The sequence below is a fragment of the Eleutherodactylus coqui genome, chromosome 2, assembly GCF_035609145.1.
Source record: "Eleutherodactylus coqui strain aEleCoq1 chromosome 2, aEleCoq1.hap1, whole genome shotgun sequence".
Lineage (NCBI taxonomy): Eukaryota > Metazoa > Chordata > Amphibia > Anura > Eleutherodactylidae > Eleutherodactylus > Eleutherodactylus coqui.
Window position 1 is genome coordinate 224,599,665 of NC_089838.1, and position 13,219 is coordinate 224,612,883.

General features: G+C 38.5%; 1 protein-coding gene across 1 annotated transcript in view; it reads left to right on the plus strand.

The window, feature by feature from the left end:
* The first annotated feature begins 227 nt into the window (after nt 1–227).
* The window catches only part of ALDH1A2 (aldehyde dehydrogenase 1 family member A2), a 31,897-nt gene continuing 18,905 nt past the window's right edge, over nt 228–13,219 (plus strand). The window contains exons 1-2 of the mRNA XM_066592540.1: nt 228–403; nt 13,008–13,112. Of these exons, the coding sequence (XP_066448637.1) occupies nt 287–403; nt 13,008–13,112 (222 nt within the window). The 5' untranslated portion in view covers nt 228–286. The remainder of the gene's footprint in view (nt 404–13,007; nt 13,113–13,219) is intronic.

The following is a 13,219-nucleotide window of genomic DNA, read 5'->3' on the forward strand; positions in this document are numbered from 1 at the left end:
AGGGAAGTCCTATTGACTGCTGATGTGACTCAATAGGCTTGTGTTGAGTGGCTTATGTAAATAGACGTTTGTAATTATATCATCATAGGATGAACCAGCCCCCCTGCTTCTCCCCCTATGTCCAATAAGAAAAGACCCAGCTTGACACCTGCCTATATACAGAGGAAAGGAGCAAATATCCAGAACACTCATCTTTTCTCCACCACAAACAAATATTAGGTCAGTTGAAAAGATCCAGAGAGGAAGAGGGGGGTTAACCAAAAGCCTCATTTACCAGCATCCAGCTATGACTTCCAGTAAAATAGAGATGCCTGGAGAAGTGAAGACAGACCCTGCAGCTCTGATGGCCTCTTTACATCTGCTGCCTTCACCCACCACAAACCTGGAGGTCAAACACACTAAGGTAAGGAGACCTTCTGCTGGGTCACTTGTGAAGTGCCTGGCTCTCCTCCACTACACACAGGCACAGCTGCAATTAGTACAGATAGGCTCTGAACCTTGCTATCCCTTCTTATTGATTGCATTCTTCTATGCAGCTGGGTCACCACAACTTTACTGGGCAATCCTAGAAAGTAACCTGTAACTTGATCCTTTTCTTTCAGCTGCGTTTATTTCCTTAATGACATTTCTGTTCTTCATAATAATACTGCAAGGGTCTAGATTTCTAGTAACAGAACTTTTGCCTTGTGTTGTGTAATGTATAATCCTCTGCTCCACAACTCTGTATTCTAGTAACTTTGAATGGATAGAATCTAGCCCCTCTTTTCAGGAAGCTTTCTACTTCTCTGTAATCTACTCCATCTAACATTACTGTAAATCCCAGAGTCTGTATCACAGATGTATACTTTATTTGTGTATCATGTCTGCTTATATTTATAAGCATAGTTGTGTAACAAGCTGTTTTATAACAATAGATGCAGTTTGGTATTTACTTTTGTGTAGTTTGTTTGCATAACCTGCTCAGAATTTATACAGCTAGAATACATTTTGGAAAGTCAAAAAGGAACACACCAGGTTCATTAAGGGACCTTTCACACGTGTGGAATATTTCTGCAAGATGCACCTAAAGACAGAAAAGTCTGTGCCAAAATCCTGATGTATACATGCAGGTTATGGAACAGAAATCCACAGCAGCAGATTAAGCTGCATCTTTAGGTGCGTACCGTGGAAATATTCCCCATCTGTAAAAGGTCCCTAATATTCACTTGGGGTGGTTGCTCACTTTTTTTTTTAAACGTGTAGTTTGTGGCATTTTGACAATGTTTTTAATTGTGCAGCCAGATGTTCCATTGAAGATTAAAGTGAAATATTACACATACTATTAACAAAGTGATAATTTGCTTGGTGGTGCTTTTTTGCTTAATGTGGGTGAGTCCCCTTTTTTTTTTTTTTTTTTTTTAAAGCGTTTTTACCATAGGATTTGGAAAAATGCCTGTTACAAATGTATCAAAAAGAGGGGGGGAAACGCATTCACATTTTTGCTGGCATTTATTTTAACCCTTGAAATTCCTGTCATTATGTCTACAATGAAAAATGGTATACGTGAGTGAAGAAGGCCTTATTCTTTATACGTGCAAGTTCTGTTCTTTAGTTAGTTTTCCTTCTTTCAACATTATCACAAGTTAAGAAAATGATAGCAACTATACTAACAAGAGCCAAAGATCACTATGAAATCCTGCTATACGCTGTAGTATTAGATCACGGATGCACTTTTGCTGTAATACAGAGATGTAAATAACTTGTATCTATTGGTTCATTCCAAAATTGGGATATTTTAGGAGTAGACTGAATTTGGTCAAAATGAGTCACCATCCCTTTGAAAACGGGAGACTTGGAGGAATATATTCTGTTATGTAATAATCATACAACAATGTACATCACTTTGAAAGGCATCTCATATGTTTCTTTCAATGACCGTTACAACCCTCTAGTATGCATTTTTGCTTTACACTACACCAGTACATCGATGGTCTCCACAGCTGTTGTGAATCTACAAATCCAAGCATTCTGTGACTGTCTAAATCTTTGATGGCATGATGGGGCTTATCATTTTGCAACTGCTGGAGAGCCATAAGTACTAACATTCCTTGAAAGCTTCAGACTGCCGTGGCATGCTGGGATTTGTAGTTTCATAACAGCTGGTAAGCCACAGGTTGCAGAGCATGCGTTACATCACATGTAACAAAAACTAAGGTTTTATGAGTATTTTCTGTGTACCATATATGAGCGAAATAAACCTATTATATCAAATACAAACTTGTTTATAGAAAGCAAGCTACAGACTGGAAGCACATTCTGTATTTGCTCGTTTTAATTGCTTCAATCACTGAACATAGAGCAAAGTTAGAGGGACTTACATTGAGCTTTCATTGCTGATACCTTAGACAATCTGGGCTATGAAATACATGCTAGAGATTCCTTCATTGCAGGTGACTATTTTTCTAGCCTATAGCCAAGGTCCTGAGAAAGTGACCTGATGTGATTCTGTGTTCCAGGCATATCGAAATAGGTTTAAATATATGATGTCCTTTGTTGTACATAGTTAAGAAAACATGAGAAAACCCAGTTATTTAGAATAATAATGTGTAAAAATTAATTCCGGTTGAACGAAGTGATTGACAAAAGTATGTCCCCTTCGTAATGCTTATTTCTTCTTTTTTATCCTGGCTGAAAGCTTTTAATATTTTTTTTACAACAAATATTTATCCTTCCTGTTCTAAAACACACCACAATATAAATACCCTAAGGTGATCCTTATAAACGCAACTTTAATGCTTATCTCTTATAGTAGTGTATTATGTTCCTCCTGTAAACTGCATGGCGTGTTTTCAAGTCTTATACAATTTTTTTTTTTTTAAATACATATACAGAAAAGAGGATGACAAAGACATAGAACATGTCATGGGTCTTATAATTTGTGTCATGACCTTTTGCAGAACCATTCTCTTTACTGTTTTACAAGAAATGGGGGTAAAAAGTTACTGAATAGATCATAAGCTGTTAGATTTAGATTTTACTGTGTAATGTACCTTGGCGCTCTAAAGTTAAGAAGTTGTGGATGTCTGTGTGTGTGTGTATACAATATACATTTTTTTTAAGAGTGAGCCCTGCTCGTATATAAGGATATACTTCTTCATTAGCGATAAAACAGATGAATTAGGGTTTACTTGTATGACTGTGGTATAGTGACTGTTTAATACCATCCTCCAAAAAGTACATAAGAAAATAGTACATGTAACTCTTTACACTTCTGGTTAGCGAATAAGCGCATCACCTCTATCTTACTAGGCTTTTTTTTTTCTTCACACAAGCATAATTAACATCACAGACCACCATATATAAAATGTAACTTTTATATATGGTAGCAGAACCATCAAATATTGGTCAAAAAAGAACACTCTTCGAAAACCGAGTTGAGAGATCCGAGTTACTTCAAAGCAATAATATTAAGGACCTAACAGTTTTTTATATTCTTGATAACTCTTTTCCCTTTTTTTGTGTGTTCTATGTGAAAATACAAAATTAATTTGTTCACTAATACAGGAAATTTAACTTTTTTTTAATCAAAATCATCAAACATTATAAAATTGATTTTTACCTAGAACCACAATCTGGGTGACCTTAAGTAAGAAACAAGAAAAAATGTATGCATTTTCTTTACTGTCCAGCTCACGTGCTAGAAGATAAAATGGTCTTTGGGGATTGCAGAAGCTATGAACTCTGAATAGCGGCATCTGATTTTAGCTGGCCTTTTGGTGAATTTACACTTTGATTAATGGTTGGAATTGTTGACACATATAGTACTTGATAACTGACCAGGATTGCATTAAATTAACTTTGTCAAATGGATATTTATTGGTAGACATTTAAAAGAATGTTGTGTAGCTGCAAGGGGGTAGCTGTAATTAATATGGCCATTCATGCCCCTGATAGCCATTTATACCATCTGCGTAAAAAATGGCCCAGATTAATGTTAAAATGGTGGTTTTAACTCTTCAGTAATTATATGCCTTTGTGTTTACAACACTGAACATAATTCTGTCACATAAACAGCAGGGTACCAGTTTGGTTGTTACACATAGGTTTTATCAGTGATTCTTCAGGTCCTCCAGTTGTAGAAGGACATCATGGAGAATTTAGCCTAAGCAAGCTTCAGTTATGTTTTTATGTAATCACAATAGAATATTAAACATAAATGTTTATAGTTATTATATAATTTAATATCTAATAATAAGAATAAACACAACAAACTTGTTGCAGAAATTTTGGGTCTGCAAATCCGTCACATACATCTGAATGGGGTTGTTTCTGTAACCTATGCTGGATTTGTGCAAGCCCCATTTAAATCAGTCATAGACATTTCTACAACTTTGCTGCATGTGAATATACCCTTAGATTGCCTTTCAGATGTTTGTAATGTTGAATCTAGTTGTGTCAGGAAAGTACTGCAAATAAAGTACATGTCTGAAAATAACTGTCTAGTTTAGACAAAAAGATTCTCATCCATTTGTCAGTTCGTGTAAACTTGGTAGGACGCCAGAGCTTAGGAATGTTTTCAATTAAGATGGTTATTTGTGCAGCTTAGTTTAATGTAAATTAATATGTGCTTAATTTAGATACTTTTACTAAGAACAACAAGCCTATAAAATAATACTGCATATGATTAAGTGTTAGCAATATATTATACCATTCTCTTTAAGGGTCCGTGATTAGGTGATGGTTTACATGGCGTGCAAATTGCAGAAGTCGCCTTTTGCATATACCGTAGCTGTCATAGAATTCCTTGGCCCAGCAAAGAGAACCTTAATAGACCATACTAGAAAACGCAACCATAAAAAATGGATACAGTAGCTTTTCAAAATATTTTGATGGTGGTGGGCTTGAGCAAGGTATTAAGCAATGACCGTTTTTTATGCCTCGCTAGTAACCTCAGAAATCCAAGTGAAAAATATTCCTATTCAAGATCTCTGAAGATGTAGGAACATCGGATCACAGGTTTCTTAAGGAACTATACGGCATGTCAAATGGACTCGCATAGGCATTTTTTTGTTAGCCAAAGCCAGGAGTGAATGCAAGTGGAATGTCAAGTATAGTAGAAAGGCTGCTACTTGTCCTTGTTTTTGTTTACCTCTGATTTTAGCTAAAAAAGAAGGGAAAAAAAGTTTTGGTGTTTTTATTTTTTTTTGTGCTTTGCTAGACACTTTTTTTCTGTACTTTTCCAGTGTCCAGAAAAAGGGGTGTACCTTTGAGTCAAAAAGGCACCAGATGTATTAACAGCATGCACCAGATTTTTTGGCAAAAAAGTGGTTTCAAATTTTTCACAGAAGAGGTGGTATAAAAGGAGGCTAAATAGGATCGCCTGCACCAAATTTATCACATTGTATATGCCATTATGATACATTTGATGCATTTTCTGACTGCCATGACTAAGTTTATTCTACTAAGGCAGCATTCGCAAATCTGCCTTTTCCAAAGAGTGAAGGCGCTCATTCTATAACACTTTTGTCCTACACTTTTTTTTTTTTTTTTTCTTCTTGGGATGTGGCCAGGATCCAGACAGCAACAGACATGCATGACCTAGGAAAACAATTGGGTGTTTGGAAGGGGATTTCTACAACCTTGTATTTTGGAAGCCTTGTAAATAATATACACAACTAAAGTAAGTCTTCCTTAAATTGCTTATACCGTACACTACTGCCTGAAAATAGGCAGACATTTGCCATTTCTCATTGGGGTTACCGGTAGATTGCCTCTTACCTAAGGTTTAGGCAAATATTGTGTGGCATTTTACAATAAAGTACGGTACTATGTATGTGAAGGGCGGTTTTAAGAAACCCCAATCGCTTACAGCATTACAAAACAATCTGTTATGAATTACAGATATGACATGGTAGAGATATGAAGATGCACAGTAAGTCCTACCTATTGCAGAAATGACATTGAGTTTTCACTACGGATTTTATCTATTGCAATGCAGTAGGTTAAATCCGGCTATAAGGCATTGATCTTAGTGTAGATTTCTAGGCTAATTTAACAGTTTATTAATTATGCAATGTATGAACCAGACCATACATTGCTTAAAAAAACACACACCAATACATCCTTCAAGACGCATGGCATATATGTTTGACCTCAGGTTTCTCCCCGTATATCTGCTTATCACTCCGAGAACAAAAAATCAGACATGGTAAAATCCAACAATCCCATTCTTGTTCTCTCTCCGCGGCAGACATCTGGATACAAGTTGGGTTTTTCCCATTTCCATTATATGGGATATGCATATATAGGAACAGCTCTAGATCTAAATATTGTGGTTATCAATGTAGGAGCTGTGACCACTGTTCCATCTAATCTGAGAAACAAAGACGTCCTGATCTCACCTGCTCCCCTGGTCTGTCCATGAAATCAGCCTGAGCTAGGGACTGGGATGATAGAATTCAATGTATATGTATATACAGTAAGCAAGGCATTTTGGATTCGTAGATATGGGGAAAAAACTTGAAAGAAATCACATTTTACTTAGTTACGTTTACATTGGACTACTATCTGTCCAATCACTTGAAAGCACGCATTCAAAAGATGGTCTTCATTTCAGCTTACCAAAAAAATAGCTGTTGGTTGATTAAAAGTCGTCTACTGTAAAGTGGCAGTTGTTGGTATTTGAACAACTTGTGAGTTAATTTATATGGAGATCTCCTCTATGAACAATATGTCAGCAAACAACTAATGAACAATCATCGTTCTGTCTAAAAGCAAACTAATGACTGTTTATAATGCTTCAACGACTTTTCTGAGAAACCATCTGAACAATAGTTGTCCAATGTAAAGCACCTTAAGTCATGTCTTAGATGGCAAATTAGTTTATTTAGAAAGTCAATATATAGTAAAGCAACCACTGCTTACACCTCATTTTTCTTTGAAAGTTGAGTAAAGGTTTGCTGAAACGTTCAATGTAATTCCAAGGCAAGCATACTAAACGAGTTGTATGTTATAGTGGTTATTCAAATGTTTGCCCCCTGTGGCTAAGAAAACAAACAGTACTGACATCCCTCTGACTTGTGTGGTGCCGCCTGCAAATTACACCAAATGTCTCCCAAGTTGGACTTGCAGAACCATGTCTGCTCCATTAAAACAAGGAATGTCTGCCTACATCTTTGGTTAGCAGGATAGGACTGTTATGCATGGCTACAAAATGCTAGCTATTTTATAGCTAAAGAACTTTACCATTTTATCCCTTCTTTTCCCCAATATGAAAGGTTATATGTATTTAAAAGGCTTCATTTCAACTCAAAAAGGAGAATACTTGAGAAAGAAGTAAAGGTTAAAGGGCAGTTCCATACTTAAGAAGTCATTAACGTTTTAAACAACTTGTGCTTATGTGATAGTTAATAGTAGTAATTTTATTTATATAGCGCCAACATACTCTGCAGCGCTTACAAGACAGGGGGAACAAAAAACAAAACCACAGTTACATTACAGTTGCTGGAAACAGTAGGGGCTCCTACATACTACAAATAGTGGGGTGATACAGAAGGTAAAGGGGCTAGAGCTGTGCACAGTTTGGCGAGGTGGAGTGAGATGCTATACACACAGACAATGGTCAGGCCGTATAGTGGCGGAGTCAGTATGACCTCAGGGGGCGATTGATAGCGGCTAGCAGGGGTTGCAGTCAGTAGGACAGGGACCATGCTATCAGGTGGAGTACAGAGGGGTTTGGTTTAGGGGATACAGTATGCCTCCCTGAAGTGGTGTATTTTTAGAGCACACCTAAAGTTTTGTATGTCGGGATTGCCTAGATAGTTTTGGGTGCGTTCCATAGGACTGGTGCTGCTCTGGAGAAATTTTGGAGGTGGGAATGAGAGGTTTGAGTTAGAGGGGCACTTATTCTGATTTCGTTAGCGGAGTGGAGGGCGCAGGATGGGTGGTGGATTAAGATGAAGGATGCAATATAGGGCAGCGCGGTGCTGTGGAGAGCTTTGTGCATGAGGGTAGTGAGTTTGAATTGGATTCTGTATTTGACAGGCAGCCAGTGTAGTGACTGGCACAGGGCAGAGGCGTCTGAGTAGTGGCGGGACAGGAAGATGAGCCTGGCTGCCGCATTCAGGACGGATTGGAGAGGGGAGAGTCTGGCACGGGGGAGGATGATCAGCAGCAAGCTGCAATAATACAGCCTAGAGTGGATTAGGGCAAAGATGAGCATTTTTAGTGTATTCCCGGTGAGAAAAGGGCGGATTCTTGCGATATTCTTGACTTGCAGCTGACCTGTTCGGGCAAGAGATTGGATTTAGGGAGATAAAGGAAAGATCGACGTCAAATATAACCCAAAGACAGTAGGCATGCTGTCTGGGAGTTATGGTGGTGCCACATACTGAGAAGGAGATGTCAGGATGAGGTTGGTTAGCAGAGGGCGGAAACACCAGTAGGTCCGTTTTTGAGGGGTCCAGTTTTAGTAGAGAGAAGAGATGGTGTTAGAGTCAGCTGGCAGACAGTTAATGTAATAACTAGCAAAACTGCAATTTACTTTACCTAAAATGTTTTTGTACTAAAAAAAGCACTCAAGTGCTGGCCACTAAGGGTCTCCCTTCCTCCTAACTTGCTGTCCACTGTATGTTGTCAAGTGTGTTTCTGGAGACACTACGAAAGGAAAACAGGAAATGGAAGAGCAGGATAAGTCATTGTGAAGTGTATGAGCGCAGATGGGTGGGACAGGGGAGTAGGGAGAGACTCTCATGCACAAATGTTTTGCTGGGGCTAATGGTGAGTTGGTTGCTGCTATTCATATCTCCGCTGCTATTCATATCTCCACTGCTCTGTGCACTTTCCTGCATAGTAATGTTATATTCGTGTGTTATGGATGGATAGAGAGCAGATTTGCAGTTCTCTGCACAGTATATAAAACGCAACACAGCAGCCAGACTCCTCACACTAGTTCTGAGAGAATTGAGAATCGGATGTATACCCTGCAGAGGGAAAAATGTAGGATACAAGTCCTATAATAGCCAGAAATAGTGTCATTTCTCATGTACACACGGCAGCTTACGAACAGTAACTGTTTTTAGCATGGATCTTGAGGAACACTGTTCCTAGGAGGAGTAAGGTGTTATTTATTTATGCATGTCAACATATCAGACTCTTGAAATCTACAAAAAGATTGGTATATGGTACACCCATAAAGAGTTAATGACTGAGATTAAAGCACAAACCACATTGATAATGGAACATTATCACACACAAGTAATTGGGCAGATGCTAATTACATACTCTAGAGTTAATGGTACTGCACAATTCCTCTACTGTAGGATTCTTCAATCTACGCAACAATGAGTATATATGCAGAGCACCCTTAATACTTGATGCATACTGTTCCCAATTTATTTATACAGTTTGTAATATAATCTGTATTACTAGAACAGTATTCCATTCAAGGATATGTGTCCCTCACTAGTAGTTTTGTTCAAACAAAGTAATTAATAATATACTTTATTTGTATAGCGCCAACATATTCCGCAGCGCTTACATAGACAGGGGGGATACAGAAAGACAATACAAACATTACAGAGCCACGGTTACATAGTAATCAGTTGATGGAAACAATACGGGTGCGGGTCCTGCTCCAATGAGCTTACATACTACGAATAGTGGGGTGATACAGAGGGTAAAGGGGCTGGAGATATGCACGGTATGGCGAGGTGGAAGAGTGAGGGGTGATATACACATAGACAATGGTCAGACATTTAGCCGTGTGACGGCAGAAACAGTATGACTGCAGGAGCGGTTTATGATGGCTAGCAGGGATTGCAGTCAGTAGGTCAGGGAGCATGTTATCAGGCGGAGTACAGAGGGGTTTGTTTAGGGAATGCGGTATGCCTCCCTGAAGACGTGCGTTTTTAGAGCACGCCTGAAGTTCTGCGAGTCCTGGATTGTTCGGGTAGTCTTTGGTAGTGCGTTCCAGAGGACCGGTGCTGCTCTGGAGAAGTCTTGGAGGCGGGAATGAGAAGTTCGAATTAAAGGGGCGCTCAGTCTGGTTTCATTAGCAGAGCGGAGAGCCCGGGCTGGTTGATGGATTGAGATTAGCGACTAATGAGCGATTTCTTGATCAGTACCCTGTGGGGTCCCGCGTTTACACAGGGCAGCTATCACTTAAAATTGTTTGAGCACTTTTTGGCAAACAGTTGGCCCATTGAATAGTACTCATAAGGAATGTTGTAACACCTCATTGGAAGAACAGTTTACTAGACATGGAATTTCATATCCATCTTCAGAGTCGCTTTTCATTACCGGCTATGTTGTTGTTGTGTCAAATATGTGGTAGTAGTAGTAGTATGCTCCAATTTAGCAATTCCTCCCCATCCCCTGCCCCCATACTAGCTACAAGCCCCTTCACTAATTTTTTTTTTTCCCATCTCTACAAATCAATTTATCTGCATTCCTGAGCACTGTAATTATTTTCTAAGATTCCTAACATATTAACAGGAAGCATGCATTTTCTGAAGCAGAAAGCGTAGTATGCTTCCTGTCAGGGTACACACAGGTGCCTACTATCTTTGTGCACAGCAATGGATTTTATATGCCTCTTAAACAATATACAGTTTCTTTCATAAAACAAAACCTAACGATGCTAAGGGGCAAACAGATGTGATTTTTTTTTTTTTTTTTTTTTTTTTTTTTCTATTGGATGACTTTTTTTGTAATCTTTCATTAGCATTCGTCATCACAATATTGTGTTTGATAGTGAGTTTTACAAGGTTTGCACAAGTATTGTTTGTGTTTCATCTTGGGTCTATATCTGCTTTTTTTTATCCTGTTCACATTAAATGAACTTATTTTTAAAACCTTAAAGGGGTTTTCTAGTAATACTGATGACCTACCTTTATATGGGACTGAGCTGCTCTCATGCCACGTAAACAATAAATGTTGAGATCACATGCTTGAGAAGAGGCCTTGGCACTCGTGAGACCCTGGGAATCCTGGGTGGACCCTTACGGATCAGATATTGTTGACTTGTCCTGGGGATGGCTCATCAATATTAGTGGCCCTAAAACCCCCTTTAAGGTCAGTGGATGATATATTGGAAGGCTCATGTACGACATGTATAAGAGTTTCATTCTCATCTACTCATTGAACTTTATAGGAAAACCCACATGAAGCTGCATGTTGCAGACCACTGGTGTAGACACTTCTTCAGCCATTGCTGTAACCTATTCTAAAAAATTAATTTAATAAAGTTGGATGTGTTTCAGGAAATCAGGGAATTGCTTAAAAATGTTGTTTTTAAAGTTTGGTTTAAAATGTGGAAATTGGCAGTAACATGCACCTGGGGAGGTGGACTATAAATCATAACTTCACAGAACGATATCAAATGAAGACTGTAAATCATCATTGTTCCTATGGCACATCATTTTACAACTGCTTTTAAAAAAAGGAAATTGGATCTTACATTGCCACCACCTGTTGATATGTGTTTTAAATGAATGGTGTATGTGGCCTACACCGAAAGTTTTATGTGAGGTGTTCACTGATGTAAATTATTACTGATGCATGGAGGAGTTTTAATGGGTTGTTTTTAACTTTTCTTCCAATTTACTATTGTTACGTCTAAGCTATCCGCTATCCGTGGATGGTTCTCTAAGAAAATGCCCTCTACACCTCCTAAAGACCGGCCGTAGTTAATCAATTACTTTTATTTTTCTTTAAATATGTGTGCTTAATGCTAAATTAAACTGTAAAAACACCAGGGCTGATTTATGGCAAAAAGTCGGCCTTAATTAACGCTGAATCCAGGGGATGGCAATAGTGGATGGCTTTTGCTATTGAATTTGAACAATGGCCTCTCGGGGTTCTGTGCAGTGATTTACATGGAAACAAGCCCTGCCTCACTAAGGGTTTTCATTTCTTTGTCATGCAGCCCTCAGTGATGGCTATATATACTCTCCAGATAGGATGATTTCATGTCATAGTTTATCTGATTTACACACTGCCCTTAGACCACACTCTATAAATTAGAAAGTGTGGTGGTGGGGAAACTAATTTAAGCTTTGCAGGGATTCCTTGTGTTTTCTTGCAATGTGTCATCACTTGTCCACTACATGGCATTTTTATGAAGTGACCATAATGAAAGTCAGATTAAATGCACAGGGTTTATACATTTAATCGACAACCATCAGACTCTGTATAGCTGGAAGAGTTCTATATATGTATATAAAAGCCCCAAGTGAATGCAAATTTATTGCAAAAAGAATGTGGGCTTGGTGGTATGGATGTGTGCAGGCTGGTACTACCTGACACAGAACACTTAAGACTTTCAAAAGTGAGTTATTTAAGTGTAAGGTTTTTTGCTTGTAAATTCAACAGCTGGTGCTTTTCAAGACTTGAAACTGTTCCAAAATCTTAGTTGAAGGTACTTTACACACACTGGAGTAAATGGTAGGAGTTTTACAGCCAATTTAAATGTGATCAACTTGTGTTAATAATAAGAAAGTTATGTTACTAACTTGTTCTACTTTTCCTTTTTGCTTAAAGCAGAACAGTAGCATCTTGCATTGCGACAGATGGGTCAATGTGCAATCAGAGACCATATTTAATATATACTACATAATATTTATTTCATAATGTGTATTTTTGGCAAAGTCTTTTGAGAATGAGGGACACCTACGAGAGCTAGGGTGCACTGGATTTGCTTAGACTATCTGGACTCTAATGTTAAAATAGAATGGCCTTTTTCCCTTCCAGTTTTGTACTACTTTTTAAGATATTACTACCAATGAAAGAGGGCATGCTAACTGTGCACACATACAGTTTTAAAGGGATTCTGTCATCAGGTACATGCTGCCCGAACCACAGGCAGCAGGAACATGGGAGAGTTATGCACAGTGCCCCTGTGGATGTTTTATTCTGAAATTATGTTCATGCTGCCTGTGGTTTGGGCATCATGAACCTGATGACAGAATGCCTTTAAGTACTGAATAGAATCGTGTTCTAATCCTTCTATTCCTTCTTTATTTCTGTAGATTTTTATAAATAATGAATGGCAGAGTTCAGAAAGTGGGAAGGTGTTTCCAGTCCACAATCCAGCTACTGGGGAACAGATATGTGAAGTTCAAGAAGCTGAGAAGGTAAAGACTTCAACACACAATACCAAGGGTGTAGCTAGAGGCTTATGGGCCCTGGTGCAAAAATTCTTATTCCCCCTCCCCACAATCACCCCCCCCCCCCCCATCAT